Source organism: Dromiciops gliroides, chromosome 1, assembly GCF_019393635.1.
Source record: "Dromiciops gliroides isolate mDroGli1 chromosome 1, mDroGli1.pri, whole genome shotgun sequence".
NCBI classification, from domain to species: domain Eukaryota; kingdom Metazoa; phylum Chordata; class Mammalia; order Microbiotheria; family Microbiotheriidae; genus Dromiciops; species Dromiciops gliroides.
The window spans coordinates 665,322,255-665,339,051 of NC_057861.1; the positions used below are offsets into that span (position 1 = coordinate 665,322,255).

At 39.2% G+C, this 16,797-nt stretch overlaps 1 protein-coding gene across 1 annotated transcript in view; it reads right to left on the minus strand.

Moving 5' to 3' along the window:
- PLPPR1 (phospholipid phosphatase related 1) overlaps nt 1–16,797 on the minus strand; it is a 338,633-nt gene that overhangs the window by 73,823 nt on the left and 248,013 nt on the right. Inside the window, 1 exon segment of the mRNA XM_043979379.1 lies at nt 9,918–10,106. Within this exon segment, the coding sequence (XP_043835314.1) occupies nt 9,918–10,106 (189 nt within the window).

The window sequence follows — 16,797 nt, forward strand, 5'->3', positions numbered from 1 at the left end:
ACTACTACATCAACACAAGACCACCCTCAACCAATCAGCTTGAACGATGGCCCCTTCTGGGGAAGAGGACAGGAAGTAGGAGGTGAGGCTGGCTCCCTAGGTCTGCCCTTTTGGTTCCAGGACTTTGGGTTGGTGGCAGAGAGAGAGGAAAGGAGATAGGCTTTTTTTGTTTTACTTTCTGTACTCCATGTGTTCTCTTTACTCTTTAATAAATGCTTAATGTCAAAAACCGGTGCTGACATTTATAGCTTATAAATAAACCTTAGGTAGTTATCTCCCCCCCCCACACACACACACACACTGGGGGTAGAAACAAGGCCGTCACACATTCAATTTTTAATGCTACAGTATAGTGAGTATCAGTAGACTTTGCTCTTCTGATATTTTATAATCATAGATTTAGAGGTAGAAGACTTTAGAAATTACATGGTCACAGTTTCTACTTTCGGACTGTTTTTTTTTCTCCTTTTTTTGAGGTTTTTCCTTTGTGCTCTGATTCTTCTTTTACAAAATGACTCATGTAGAAATATGTTTAATGTCATTGCATATATACAACATAATAAATAAATAAATATGTAATGAGAAAAAGAAAAAAAAATTACATGGTCACTTGTCTCCTTCTAGCAATGAAGAAACTGGGGTCCATAGTAGTTAAGTGAATTGCATAAGGTCACACAAATAAGGAATGACTTTGATAGGATTTTACTTGAAGTTTTTTTTTTTTTTTTGCAGGCAATGGGGGTTAAGTGACTTGCCCAGGGTCACACAGCTAGTAAGTGTCAAGTGTCTGAGGCCAAATTTGAACTCAGGTACTCCTGAATCCAGGGCCGGTACTCTATCCACTGCGCCATCTAGCTGCCTCTTTGGTAGGATTTGAACAGAGGTGCTCTGCTTCTAAATACTTTGCATACTTCACCATTCCATCCCTAATTAATCCCCAAGCTTCATCAAGAGCTTGTGGTGGGCTCAGCACTGGGCTTTGGGCCTGTCAACTTCAAGTTAGCAAAACCTCAGGGTAAGGATTCCCACAGTTCCCCCAGCCTGACCCTTTCTTATCAGAATGTGTTTTCTTGCTTTGTTTAAGAAATTCTGTACTTGTGTGTTCATATAGATTCATGCAAATAAAGTCATAGTGGTTTTTATTCTTTACCATTGGGCCAAAAATCGTGCTGTTTCCCACATAACCTTGTCTCTGCTTTTTGCTAGCAATGCCAATAAGCAAGTTTAATAGCCATTTTCTCATGCTATGTGGTGCTAGGAGGATTTATGTTCTTTAGAAACTGTTCCCCAAATTGATTCATTACTCTCTGCCTCTGACTCCAGGGACAGATGTAGGCAGGCTGCCCAGGAAGCCTAAGGCAGCCTATTAGTTCAGTCTTAAGGGTTAATGAGGACACACACTGCAACTACCCTTGTCCTACATTCAAAGACTTCTAGTCAAATAATTCTGGACACAGGCTTGAGAAGCTACACCAGGAATAAACTGGTAGGCTGTGGCTTTTTTGAAAGAGGCAGAGGAGCGTGGGTATGAAAATGTCTTCCTGTTTGTTGCACATGGCCTTGCTGTGACTGGACAGTAATCGTATCTGATGGTGAAATGCAAAAAGAGGAGTTTAAGATGAAAGCCAGATACTTGGAGGAGGTATTTCTTTCACAGATCTCTTCATATGCTCCTGGATCACAGGGAAATTCATGGGGATATCAGACACATATGCACCAGGAGTTAAACTCTATCAGGTAATTGGGAATATAAAGAAGAAAATTTCCTCCTTTTCTTTCCCACTTCTATGGTTTTGCTCATGCCATGTCTATACCTGGAATATTTGCCATCCCTCTTCTACCCCACTCATCTCTGCCTGCAAATATGATGTTCAACAGTACTTCCTCCTAGTTGAAATTGTTCCTTTCTTCCTCAAATTTAGTAAAAACTGTTTATATTTCTTGTTTATACTTATCATAATACACATTGTAATATAATTCTGTTTGTATTCATTTTATCCTTCCTGTTGACAGAAGACTGAGATAGCAAGGGATCCTGTTGATCTTTCCTTGTTTCCATAATAGTACTCATAGGAGAGCTTTAATGAATGCTTAGGAGTAGCAGTGGTGATGGTGGTGGTAGTAGTAGTAGTAGTAGCAGTAGCAGTAGTGGTAGTAGTAGTAGTGGTGGTAGCAGTAGTAATTATTGTTAAAGCTGACATGAGATCATTTTGCCTACCGTATTCCCTATAAGCTTCACAACATCCCTTCAAAGAAGGTCTTACAGTTATTATTATCCTGATTGTACAGATAAGATAAGGTGATAGAGGCTCAGAGAGCTTACATGATGTTTCCATAGAGTAGTCACACAGCTAGTATTAGAGGCAAGATTTGAATCAAGATTTTCCTTAAAACAACTCTCACATTCAATCTACCCTGTCACTAGTCCTTTGCCTTGATTTTAGGGATGGAGACAGGACTTGGGCTTTTATTGGCATGGGGAAGCCCCTTGTGTAAGGGGTTGTAGAGGTGAATTTCAGGCAGAAATGCCCTTCTCCCACTGAAACTCACTGAGAGTTTAAGTGACATACAGGGTTTACACAGCCAGTGTCAGAGGTGAGATTTGAAGCTGGGGTATTCTGGCTCTGAGCCTGGCTCTCTACCCACCACATCACCCTGTCTCTTCTTGCCTTTATTTTAAAGATTAGAAAACCGAGGCCCTGAGAGGCTCAAAGACCCACAGCCATTTTGTGGCAGAGGTGGTCCCACAACCTCAGATTTCATCAATCACTTTCCTATGTTCACTTAGCTTGTTCTGTTTCATGCTCTAGTTATCTGTGTACATCATCCCTATCATATTGTAAGCTTCATAAAGGTAGAGAACATCTCCCTCTGCCCTTCATCCCCCAAGTTCAAGACCTTCCTACACACATGTTATTTTGTCCACTTACATAGGTCATAATGGAAGTGGGGTCAGGTGGTTATGGTTCTATATCTTTTTACACAGTGGTATAATAAATGAGCAGCTAGGTAGTGTAGTGAATAGAGAGCCATCCCTGGAGTCAGGAAGACTTGAGTTCAAATCTGACCTCAGACATTTACTAGTTGTGTGACCCTGAGTAGGTCACTTCACCCTGTCTGCCTCAGTTTCCTCATCCATAAAATGATCTGGAGAAGGAAATGCCAAACCAGTCCAGTATCTTTTCCAAGAAAACCCCAAATAGGCTCACAAAGTCAGACACAACTGAAAAGACTAAACAACTACAACAACTAATGAAATAAACACTGAATTCAAAAGGCCTGGTTTCATGCTCCAGCTCTGCCAATTATTAATTATGTGGCCTTAGGCAAGTCAAAGACCTTCTCTGGGCCTTCCTTTTCTCACATGTAAAATGAGGGTACTGGGCTAGAGGATATTTGTGCTTCCTCCCAGAGAAAAAATTCTCATTCTATGAGCACTGGTACACTTTCTGCCCATCCCTCCAGGTTTCTGTGAAAACAAATTAGACAAGGGGAAAGCTAGGTGGTGCAGTGGATAAATCACTGGCCCTGGAATCAGGAGGATCTGAGTTCAACTCCTGCATCAGACACTTGACACTTACTAGCTGTGTGACCCTGGGCAAGTCACTTAACCCTCATTGCCTCAACAAAAAAAAGAAAAGAAATTAGACAGTGCCAATAAAATGATGGTATCTCCTTTGAGAAGGGAGTGGTATAAATACAACGGATGGTTATTACTGCCATTCCTATTTATTATTTACTAACTGTTCTTCAAAACACCCCTTTGAGGTGTAAATTTCCCCCAGAAAATCCAGCCACAGAAAGGCTAAGATGACTTTCTTAGACAGATCAAGCATAGATCCATGAGTCAGGATCACAAGACATTAGGGGGAGAAAGGCCATCTACTCAAAACTCTAGCCCAATATGAATCCCCTCTACAAGTGTCCTGACCAATGATTATCAAACTTCTGCCTAAAGCCCTCCAATGATAGGGAACTAACTACTTTCTGAGGTAGCCCATTCTATTATTGGCTAACTTCAATTATTAGAAAGCTTTTTCTTTTATCGAATAAGACTCATCTTCCTTATTTGTCCTTCTCCCCATCCCCAATTAAGGTAAAAATGAACAAAAAAGTTTCTGACTTGTAGTGCCCTGCTCCCTGAGTAGGCCTCTGTTGCCTTCCGTACTGGGGCACTTGGCCTATAAGCTAGAAAAAAGGGCATTCTTGGGAAAAATGGTTGGTTGACATGACTCTTCCTAATATAAAGAGAAAATCATAACTTGGAAAACACAATATTGAGGCAAAACATAGAAAATTCTACTGAATTCTGTCAAAAACATTAGGGATCCCAACTGAAAATCCCTAATGTAGCCTAGTCCCAAGGCCCATTAACATGAAATTGTTTCCTCACTGGTGAAGATGAATGCCCCACCTTTCATGGGGGCCAGGGCAGAGTTGGTGGGATTGAGACAGCTTTGGTGTCTTCAGTTTTTCTTGAAACAGTCTTTGGGGTTCTCTTCAAGTTTCAAGTTGCTTTGGGCAGTTCTGGCTTTCAATTTCACGAGGGAAGATGGAAAAAGCCAACCCTGCTTTAGGTTGCTGAAAGAAAAGATTCTGGGAAGAAGCTGACATCAGAGGAGCTATCAGTCTTTACCCTGTCTCTGTTCTACACTAGCCACTTCAAGGAACTTCTCCTTGGGAGAGATTCAGGACTCTAGAGATGGTTGGTTGAGTTTAGTTACCACACACCCAATGGGAGAGTTCCTTCACTCTATATGGTCTGGTATATATTCTCCTATGTATACCTTCTCTGATATCTGTTTTACTGCCAATTTGGATAAATATATTTTCTTGACTAAAACAAAAACAAAATAAAAAACATTAAGGTTCTGAAGCTTAACTCAGAGAAAGGCAGAAATTATCTGGAGAACTGTCTATAAAATGAGGACTGGGGACAAGTTATTAATAACTCGTGTATTGTATAGAGGCGGAGACCATCCATTTAGACCAACCCATTCAGGAAGCTGAGGCCCAGGGAAGTTAAATGACTTACTCTAGGTCACATAGGTAGTAAGCATCAGAAGTGAGATTTGAACCCAGGTTCTCTCTCCAGATTATTGCTCTTTCCACATCATACATGTAGCATAGTAAGATTTGTAAAGTGTTTTTCTCATAAAGAAACAAGTGAAATAAGAAATATAAGTATTATTATTTCTAATTTACAGAGGACAAAACTGAACCTCTCAGCATTAAAGTAATTTAGCCAAATTCATGCAGCTAGTAAATTTTCAACATGGGGTTTGAACCCATCTTCTTACTCTAGGCTTTGCACTCTTTCACTGATGCTCTATAGTATCTTTGGCAGTCATGCTGTATGTCATTTTTTTCTACTTAATTTTACTTTTTCCAATTACATGTAAAATTTAAAAATATTTGTTTGCTTGTTTTTAAGTTGAGTTGCCAATTCTTTCCCTCCCTCTTCTCCCTCCTCATATAGAGGGCAAGCAATTCAATATGATATACATGTGCAGTTATGCAAAATATATTTCCATATTAGTCATGTCGTCAAATAAAGCACAAACACCTCCAATAAAGTTTTAAAAAAGTATTCTTCAGTCTCTATTCAGACTTTCTCTTGAGGTGGATCATGCTGTATATCATAAACATGGAAGGATCTCTGAGGTCATCTGATCCAACACACTGTATAATCCAAACATGCCACATAACTCCAAGCTTCTTTCCAAAGCAAAATGATAAACTTTAAAATACTCTGGGTTTACTAAAATTATAACTAACTTAAAGAATGTACTATTAATTCTATACTAATCATTTACAAACCATTTTTTTCCTTCAATGGTACTAAGGTACTTAATGCCAAGAGGCTTGATTCTTCCATGACAACTCTCTGTACTATCCTGTGGAGGAAAAAAGCTACCACCTTGCATAGTAGGCCTGCATGCATGAGGAATTATATGCCCTGGAAGAATGGGAGAAAATAGATCAAATAGAAAATGTGAACAAAAGCAATCCAGGGGGAAGGAGGCATAAGTACGTCTAAGGTGCAACATCATGAATGCCTAGTAAATGACCATTGTGATTCATAAGGAACCCAGGAGAGCTGCCATGATTGTGCAGGATCATCAGAGTGATACTCACATAGCTATGTGCCCCAATATGGACAGCTACCTTCGTTAGTGGCTACACGATCATTCTGAAATATTAAATTTGTTGTGAACTAACTAGTAGAGGATGTAAAGGACTAGCTAATGTTTGATAAGACTGTTGGAAATGTTTTTAGAGAAGAAAAAAAGAGAAGCTACTAAAAGAATCTGAGTTCAAAGGGACCTTAGAGGCATCAAGTAATGCCAGATCCAAGACAATTCTTGAAAATATAGCTGAAAGTTGTTATCCAGTTTCTGCTTGAAGACCTCCAGTGGGGACAGAGGAAGGGAATGGGAAATCACTAACTTCTTAAGGGAAGATTCCATTCCTGTTACTTATTAAATGTTATAAAGTACTTTTTTTCCTTCTTCCCTGTAACCAACACCAAGTCTTCTCTGTACTTTCTACACATTGGTCTCACATCTCTTCTCTAGGACTAAGCAGAAAAAGTCTAATCCGTCTTTCCTGTGATAGCCTTTTAAATACTTGCAGACATAACATAGTGAACAGGAAACTGGACTTGGAGTCGGGAAGACCTGGGTTCAAATTCTGCTTTGGATTCTTGCTGACTATGTGATCCTGGGCAAATCACTTAAAGCTTCCTTGCCTCAGTTTCCTCATCTGTAAAATAAGGGGTGGAAAAACGGACTCAATGGCCTCTAATTTTTCTTTTAGCTCTATTATTTGCTCCTGTCATCCTTCTCTAATTCTTCTACAACTAAACGTCCTTATTTGCTTTCATTGATATTTTGTGGAAAGATCTCCAGTTTTCTTGCCATCCTGACTGCCTTCCTTTGGCTGTGCACTATTTTGTCTATGTCTGTCTTAAAATGTAGTGCCCCGAACTGAATATAAAATGCCAACTGTGTCCTGACAAGGTCAGGGAACTGTGGAAGCATCATCTCCCTAAGTCAGGACACTGTGTATCTCTGAATGTAACCAAGGAGATCCAGGTAAAAACCTTGCCTGTGGATAGTGGAAGGACAGATATGACCAATAATGACATATGCAAAAAGTGGTGAAAAAGATACAATCCTGAAAATGTTTTATTGGGGAAGGAAGTAGGCTGGTCAGGTCCTGAGAGTGAGAGATAACAGACAGCCTAAGGGCTGTACAGGTAGCCACAGAAGGCTAAAAGGCCTAGAGGAAGGTCTCCAGGGTGTTGGGTACATAGATATTCCATGGAGGATGTAGATAAGCACAAATGAGAAGTTGCAAGCTGTACCACCAGAGGGAAGAAAGACAATGACTATTGGAGTAGTGAAGCTAATGGAAGGAGAGCAAAAATAAAAATACCAACTGACCTAGAGCTCTTCAAAGTTAGCAAAAATATTTGATGTATATTCTTACATCTTACTGGAATACCAGGACTGTGAGTACTGTTATTCCCATTTTTATAGATAAGCAAATAGAGGCTCAGAGAGGGTAAGTGACTTACTTATGGTCACACAGGTAATAAGGATAAGAGGTAGAATTTGAACCTAGATCTTCCTGACTCCAGGTTCAGCATTCTATCCATTATACCAAGTTGTCTCTCAACAATCTATTTGTAAGGAATTCAGAACACTAAGAAGAAATGTATGTGTGAACACAAAATCGTCATCAGACACTTACAGAACTAGAAGTGACCTTAATGGGTCATCTCAATATAAAATTACCAGTAGAACTCTTTCAATCATAAAAAAAAAATGTTCTTGTTATTTTGTTTTTACAGTTCTGCATGTTGCCATGTAAGGCATATGGGTGGCAATCTTTGGCTCTCTCTCTCTTGTTCCTAAGGCTGGCAAGGAATTGAGTGTGATACAGTCACCAGTGCTTTGCCTCCTTTTGGGGGAGGGTACACCTCCCATAACTCCAGGACTTTGCAAGAGAAAGGAATAAAGGGATCTAGGTAGAATTTAATTTAGATCTGTTCAGTTGAGAAAAGCCCACTTATGTCCCTAAAATTGCTAAGGAATAGATTTGGGCACCTAGGAACTCCAGCCAAAATAGCAACCTCTGCTTTTGGAAATACAGAGTTTCAGAGATGAAAAGGGAGCTTAGAGATCATTGACTTCGACTTCCCTCTCTCCCCTCCCCTGCCCTTGCACTTCCATACCCTCACTGCTCAGAGTTGTAAAATTTTAAAAAAGCTTCTGTCCTCCTTACATTTTATAGAGGCTGTCCTAAAAATCTTAGTGCAGGGGGCAGCTAGATGGCGCAGTGGATAGAGCACTGGCCCTGGAGTCAGGAGTACCTGAGTTCAAATCCAGCCTCAGACACTTAACACTGACTAGCTGTGTGACCCTGGGCAAGTCACTCAACCCCAATTGCCTCACTAAAACAAAAAAAAATCTTAGTGCAGCTCCCTTTTGGAACACCTTGTACAATATCTACTCAGAATACTACTGTACAGGTAACCCCACAAACACCAAGGTATGAATGTATAACAAATCAAACTAAACGAATGTCCATGCAATCAGCATCTTCCAGCATGGTCGGAAGAACCTTGGTCTTCAAATAAAACAGTGAAGATTCAAATCCCGTATTTGCCACTTACTAGTTACATAACATTGAGCAAGCTGCTTAGCCCCCTCAGGGGGTGGAGAGGTTGAGTTGTGTGCAGAAGGGGTGACATGTCATAAACAGAAATTAGTACAAAGCTAGGTAATTTGAGGTGAAAAAGAGTGCTAATGATTTTGGAGATCCAGGAAAGCTTCATGGGGAAGGGCCAATGAAGAACAAACCGACTGGCATTTATAGAGCTCTTTGAGGTTCTTGAATGAAGACCAGCGTTATGAGAAGTGATGATGGGGAGGGAGTGTATCAGCCACATAAAGAAAAGTGATTGCATCTCTTCTGACCAGGTGTTATATTTAATTGGGTATTGGCTTTAAAACATCATAATACCAAGCCAGTCATCATTTTTACACTAAATCATTTGAACAAGCTGTCCAGATGCTTTGGCTTCTTACTCTGAATGGGGTGTTTCCCTAGAGGATCATGTCGGAGAAGTGTATTGCCTTGAGAGAGAATAAAGTAAATGAAGGTAAAGATGAAACTTAATTGGATGTGATTTAAAGGATCCCAGTAAGAACTACAAAGGGCAATATACAAACGAACTCCGGGAGAAACAACTTTTTCCTACCCTGAGCCCTCCTGTAGTTCTTTCAGGACAGCAATAGAGAGCATTTTGAGGAGCTTTCTCCTTTCCCTTCCAAGTTCAGCCCTAATCCTAGGATGATCATGGGAAGGGGGAAGGGAACACGCATTTGTTAAGCACCTTCACGTGCCAAGCACTGTGCTAAGCACTTTTACAAATATGGTTCTCATTGGATCACGGGAATGTCAGCAATAGAATTTAGATCGGGAACTTCTGCTAAAAACATGCAACGGAGAAGTCATTAAAAATAGCTACGCTTCCACTTCGGAATACAGGTACATGAATTGTGGCTGTTGGCTTTCTGATGTTTAAACTTGGTGTTTAAATTTTATTCCTCAGAGAACGAAATTTCTGGTCTCTGAGGGGACCAGATCAGGACGTGAGAGATGCTGTTATGTTTCATTTTAGAACAATCAGTCCTTGTAACCTGCATGATTAACTCCGGATTTTATTGAAGGGGCTACCCCCGGATCTGATCTTGTTGTGGCTTTAAAACAGCATTTGAGACTGTGCTGTTGCTGCTGCTGCTGCTGCTGCAAGCTACAGAGGACAAAGAAGAGAAGAAGGCAATAAAAGGCAGACGGGACCTTCAGCATCCCCAGTGAAGGATTAAATTTATTTCTGTACTTACAATAGCTGTGGGGGTTGCAGCCAACACGCAGTATAGCACGAGAGGCGAGATGAAGCTTTCTTCCTCTGTCCCAGGGTAAGGCTTCATCAAGTCTCCGTCCTGACAGAAGAATCCTTGGATGTGAACCTGGAAAGTGTCAGTACACTCGAAGTAGTAGGCAAGTAGAACGGTCCCGGCCATGATGACGAGCTGAAAATAGAGCATGGTCACACTCTCATTAGTTGCCGTCCCCCGGTTTCTTAGCTGCTTTTACCCCACAGGGCAGGCTCCCTACATCCATCACTCAGCATGATCAGAGTGCATGTGCCTGGCTGTGCTTGTGTTCGGGCATGGGTGTGCCTGCGTGCATGTGTATGTGTCTGCCTTGTGACATCCGCTAAGTAACACTAACTCAGGTCTGTGTTCTCAGGAAAGAGGAGTCCAGACACTTCTGACATGGCCCCGAGCTTCTGAATTGACTTCTCAGGATGTCTAAAAGGCTGACAGGACAGTTAATGACACTATTGGAGTTGGCAAGATATCCAAGTGACATCACTGCACAAATGATTTTCCTTCTCCCCGATATGGGCTTTGACTTAATACCAAAACGGTTTACCATGGAGGAACTTAAAGCTCTTTTGTAGAAGCTACACCTGTATCATTCCTTTCACATCTCTGGTAATGTTTCTGGGGGAGAGGGAATGATTCTTTAATAATTTCAGAAACATGATTATATGTAAGGTACTTGTAGGGCAGAAGTCAGGGTACTTGCAAAATGTCCCTGATACTAACAGTACTGCTAACAAAGGGTTACTTAGTGCCATAGGAACCGAGACTGAGTAGGATCTGCTTTTTGGTTATCAGATTTAAAGAATGGTGGTTGTCAAAGGTAATGAGTTCACAGGTGAGCAAAGACTGTGTTGTGGTAGTGACAGTATTGGAGGGGGAGGACTGTTGGATAGTTTGGGTGGAGAAAGCATATAATAAAGCCAGAAAAATATGTTGTGACCAGGTCATGAAAGACTTTAAATGCCAAACAGAGGAATTCACATTTGATTCTAGAGGTAACAATGAGTCAGTACAGCTTATCACTAGGGGAGTGACATAAGCAGCCCTCTAGTTTAGGAGAGATAAGTTATGTTAGTCTTTCATTCATTCAACAAATGTTTATTAAGTGTACTAATCACCATGATAATTTCTGTGGAAGATATAAAATGTATATTCCATCACTCCTAATCTCATAAAGCTTGGGAACTAGAAGGAGTAAGCAAACACAAATGCAGATTGGCTTTAAGACATAGCATTACTTCATATGGGTCAAATCAAAGTACTATGTGGAGTCCGGAGAGAGGAAGGTCTTTATTTACAGGGAGGAATGCTTTGTGGAAGACATGAGATTGAGTTGATCTCTAATAGATGAGTAGGAATTCCATACACAAAACCAAGGAAGGATGTTTGAGGGATAAGGATAGTGTCTGCAAAGACCTGGAGCTGGGGAAGTGCAGGATGCATTGGGGGTAGATAATAGTTCAGTTTGGGTGGAAGTCTGACTGGCGAATGGAAAGGAGGATATTGTAGGGTGGGAGCAAGAATTGCTTTGTGGATTTTGTGATAATGCTTTGTCGGATTGTTGGAGGAGCACAAAGAGGAACAGAGAAGGTAAAGAAAGACTGAACTGCATTGTTCCCAGCTGATTGGCCTGATCATTGTGGGGCTGGTGATGTGAAAGAGTAGGTTGGTTATCTGTTTTATTAGTGTAATTGCAAAGTGGCACTGGTTGTACGGGGCTCACCTATAGGATTGTGAGGATGAAAGGATAAGATGAGGAAGATATGTAAATGTCAATGTTTTCATTTCCATTCATAGTTCAAGATATATAGAGTTTTTAAGTTCCAGCTGAAACTGGAACTATCCTTTTACCCATAAAGAAGAAAAAAATCAATATTAGAATTGACTTTTTTCTGCATATTATTTCAACCTAAGTCTTGAGCCAGATTCTAGTCGCCTCGTGTTTTAACTACTGTAATAGTAATCTGGTTGGCTTCCCTGCCTTTATTCTTCCCCCTTGTGCCCCTAAAATTTCTCCCACAAGGATCATTTGGATCATGCTATTCCAACATTCTACTTGGTTTAAAACCGACAATTATTCCTTATTGCCCTTCATAAGGTTCTCTACCAATTTCTACCTATACTCTTCAAATCTCTTTACCTCTAGTTGCATTGAAAATCCAATTCTCTGCTTATAATTATAGAATCTCAGAACTTCAGAGCCAGAAGAGACTTTGTAGTGTCACTGAAGTATAAACCTGGAGCATCAGTCTTTTGACAACATTTCTCTATACCTACCAGGCCATTTTCATATAGGCTGCTTTGTAGTCATAGATGCTCCATCCAGCAGTTGTGCAGTTGACTTTTTGAACCAAAATACAGGAATTTACATTTATTCTTAAGAAATTTAATTACAGTTGGCCTATTGTCCTAGCTTCTTAATATCTCGGTGTTCCCAAATCTATCATTCACATGATTGATGCCATCAACAAATTTGATGAAATTATTGACAGAACATGCTACCCTACTAGGTTTTACAAATGCAATTACCTCTGCATGGAATGTTCTCTTCCCCTTTTGCCATCTTTTGTAATCTCCTCCTTCAAGTAACAATGGAAACTTATATAACACTTTTGGCTTACTAAATATTTCACAGACAGTGCCCTGGACATAATAGGCATTTAATCCAAATTGGACTACTCTCTATCCCCAACATGTTCTGCACTTCCCTACCTCCATGTCTTTGTTGACTCTATTCTTTATCCTTCAAACATTCTCCCTTGTCTTCTCTTGTGGAATCCCTACTTATCCTTTAAGTTTGTTGAATTATTTTCTTTGATCTTCACATAAGCATGTGAGGTAAATACTGTAAATATTGTCCCATTTTATAGATGAGGAAACCAAGGCTGACAGAAGTTAAGTAACTTAGTCAAGATCACATAATTAGTAAATGGCAGAGCCAGAACTCAAACTCAGATCTTCAGACTCACAAGTCAATGATTCTTCTATTAAATCACAGTTTCCTTCCACTTCTCTGTCATGAGCCCATTCTACAGAAAACCCATTTTTATAGCTTAGTCTTTCTATTTATCTCTTGGAACCCATGTAGTATATATAACTCTGAACATATTTAATTTCATCCTCACACTTTATGTTCTTTTCTTTCTTCTCTGCATTTATATTATAATTTGCACTATATTTATTTGTGTATATGTTTTATTTTCTCTACTAGATTATATTTGAGAATTTCCTCAAAGGCAAGTGCTGCATCCTTTCTTATTTTCACATCCCAGGATTAAGTGTAGTGTCAAGTACATAAAAGGTGCTGTCCATTTTGTATAGAACTGGATCTATAGTTATTTATTTATTACAGGCTATTCCTCTGTCAGATATAAATGACTGATATTAAAACTAGTGATTAATTTTATCACTTCAATAAAAAAGTTTAATTTTTTTCCTCACAGGCAAGTAATGGAAGAGAAATATATCTGCATGGAAATGGGTAACCAAATTTTTATCTGTTGCTGTAACTCTTCCCAGTCATTTACATATCGAATTTTAAATAATGCTGTTGGTCACAAAATTCCTGATCATTCTGGATTTGTGGGTTAAATTGGTGAAAGCATCGTGCAGTAGAAAAGATGCTGAATTTGTATATGACTGTGTGATCTTGGACAAGTCACTTAATGTCTGAAGTCCCTACTCTAAAATCTCTTTCAATTCAAAATCAACAATCCTAGTCAATAATAATAGTTGAAAGAGAGAAGGCAGAGTAATTGTACTGAAGATAAATCTGAGCCAAAATTAAATTCCCAGTATCACAGAACCTATGAGTTCAGTCATGTAGTCCAACCTTAGCAAAGATCCTCTTTATAGCATTCTTAGCAAGTAGTCATTCCATATTTGCTCAAAAATCTTCTGTGAGGGAAATTCCATTGCTCTGAAGGCAGCCCATTCCATTTTGAATAATTCTGTTACAAAGTTTTTCCTTACATTCAACCTAAATCTGCTTCCTTGAAACTTCAGCTCATTATGCCTAGTTCTGCCTCGTGGGGCTGAGCAGAAAAGCCTAATTCTCATTTCTTAAGCCAGTCCTTTAAATACTTAATAGACAGCTATCATATCCTCCCTAATTCTTTTCTTCTTCAGGCTTGCCATTGCTTACAGCTCATCATCAGATTACATGGCTATATCTTCCTTTAAATACCCCTTTCTACTGCGAATAAAACCAACTACTCTTCTTGGTTTAGACAGAGGCAGAATTAAATAGAAGTTACACAAGAGGCTATGCCAGGGGGTAGTGCTGCTTTCTAGGCATCAACAATGGTAGAAATGAGTTGACATTTAACCTTGAGGCTGAGATTGATAATGGGACTGGAAGCCTTGATGTCTCTAGCCAGTTGGCCAATTTTGCCAAGTCACTCTAGTAGGACACCAGCAGGACACCATACACTTGCGCATATTGCACCTCTCATTTTTTCTCTACTGTGCATAGCCGTGAATGTGCCTGGTTGCCATTGTGAAAGTAAAAATGAGGTTACTAATAAGATCATGTGAATGCTTGAGGTCATGAAAGTTAACTATGATTGTTGGGGATTGACTGTATATACACACTCAATTGTGCATAGAAATTTATCTTACCTAATAAGGAAATAGGAGGGGAAGGAGATAAGAGAAAGTGGGGAATAGTGAAAGGGAGGGTGGATTAAGGGAGGCAGTGATCAGAAGTAAAATAGACTTTTGAGGAGAGACTGGATAAAGAGAGAGAATAGACGGAAGAAAATGGGATGGAAAAAATACACAGTAATTATAACTATGAATGTGAATCAGATGAACTCATCCATAAAAACCAGAATGGATTAGAAATTAGAATCCAACAATATGTTCTTTACAAGAGGCACACTTGAAACAGAAAGACATTCAGAGTTAAAATAAAAGGCTAGAGCAGAATCTAATATACTTCAGTTGAAGTAAAGGCAGAGAACGCACATATGATCTCAGACAAAGCAAAAGCAAAAATAGACAATTAAAACAAACAATCAAGGAAACTACATTTAGCTAAAAGGTATCATAGACTATGAAGCAATATAAAATATTTTACAGCAAGTTTTTCTGATGAAGGCCTTATTTCTCAAATATATAGGGAACTGAGTCAACTTTATAAAAATAAAGGCCAATACCCAGGTAACAAATGGTCAAAGGATATGAACAGGTAGTTTTCAGAACTTAAATCTATCTATAGTCATATGAAAAAATGCTCTAAATCAGAGCTTCTTCAACTTTTTCCACTCGTGAACCCTTTTAGCTCAAGAAAGTTTTACATGACTCTAGGTATATAGGTATATAAAATAGGCGTACATAACCTTTTACTGTTGTCAAATTTTTTGCAACCCCCACATTCAGTTATGCAACCCCCAATTGGTGCCTTTGGGCATTGGCAAAGCCAATTATTTTCTTACAAACCTACTGTTTAAAAAGCTTTGATTTAAATCACAATTGGTTAGAGAAATGCCAATTAAAACAACATTGAGGAGCAGCTAGGTGGCACAGTGGATAGAGCACCGGCCCTGGATTCAGGAGTACCTGAGTTCAAATCCGGCCTCAGACACTTAATACTTACTAGCTGTGTGACCCTGGGCAAGTCACTTGACCCCAATTGCCTCACCAAAAAAAAAAAAAAAACAACATTGAGGTACCACCTCACCCCTATCAGAAATGACAAATGCTAGAGGGCATGAGAGAAAATAGATACACTAATGCACCATTGGTACAATTGTACATGGGTTGAGCCATTCTAAAGAACAGTTTAAAACTATTCTCTTTTTCTTTCTTTCTTTCTTTCTTTCTTTCTTTCTTTCTTTCTTTCTTTCTTTCTTTCTTTCTTTCTTTCTTTCTTTCTTTCTTCCTTCCTTCCTTTCTTTCTTTCCTTCTTTCCTTCTTTCCTTCTTTCTTTTTTTGAGGCAATTGGGGTTAAGGGACTTCCCCAGGGTCACACAGCTAGTAAGTGTTAAGTGTCTGAGGGCGAATTTGAACTCAGGTCCTCCTGAATCCAGGACTGGCGCTCTATCTACTGCACCACCTAGATGCCCTAGAACTATTCTCAAAGAGGTATAAAACTGTGTATATCCTTTGACTAACAATGGGAGCCAAAATGGACTTATTAAGAACAAATTTGTACTCCAAAGAGATCAAAGGAAAAGGACTTATATGTATAAAATATTTATAGTAGTTCTTTTTTGAGGTGGTGAAGAATTGGAAATTGAGGGGATGCTTATCATTTGGGGAATGGCTGAATAAGTTGTGGCATGTGATTATTATGAAGTACTATTGTGTTATATGACATGACTAGTTTCAGAAAAAAAATGCATGTCAATATCTATATGAACTGAGGCAAAATAAAGTGAGAGGAACTGAGAGATCATTGTGCATAGTAACAGTAGTGTTGTAATGAAGAATAACCATGAAAGATTTGGCTACTTTGATCAGTACAATGATCCAAGACAATTTCAAAGGACTCATGATGAAAAATGCTATCTACCTCCAGAGAGAGAAATGATGAACTCTAAGTGCAAACTGAAGTATAATTTTCTTCCTTTCTTTATTTTTCTTGCTTTTTTGCAATATGGCTAATATGGAAATATGTTTTGCATGATTTGACATATATAGCATATCATATTGTTTGCCTTATCAATAGGTAGGGGATGAATTGGTAGGGAGGGTGAGAATTTGGATCTCAAAATTTAAAAAGAAAAGAATGTTTAAAATAAATAAATAAATCTTAAAAATGATGATAGCCCTATCATAATCCCTGACTTCTAGGGTTAGGGTTGAAATATCCTGCATGAGTAAACTA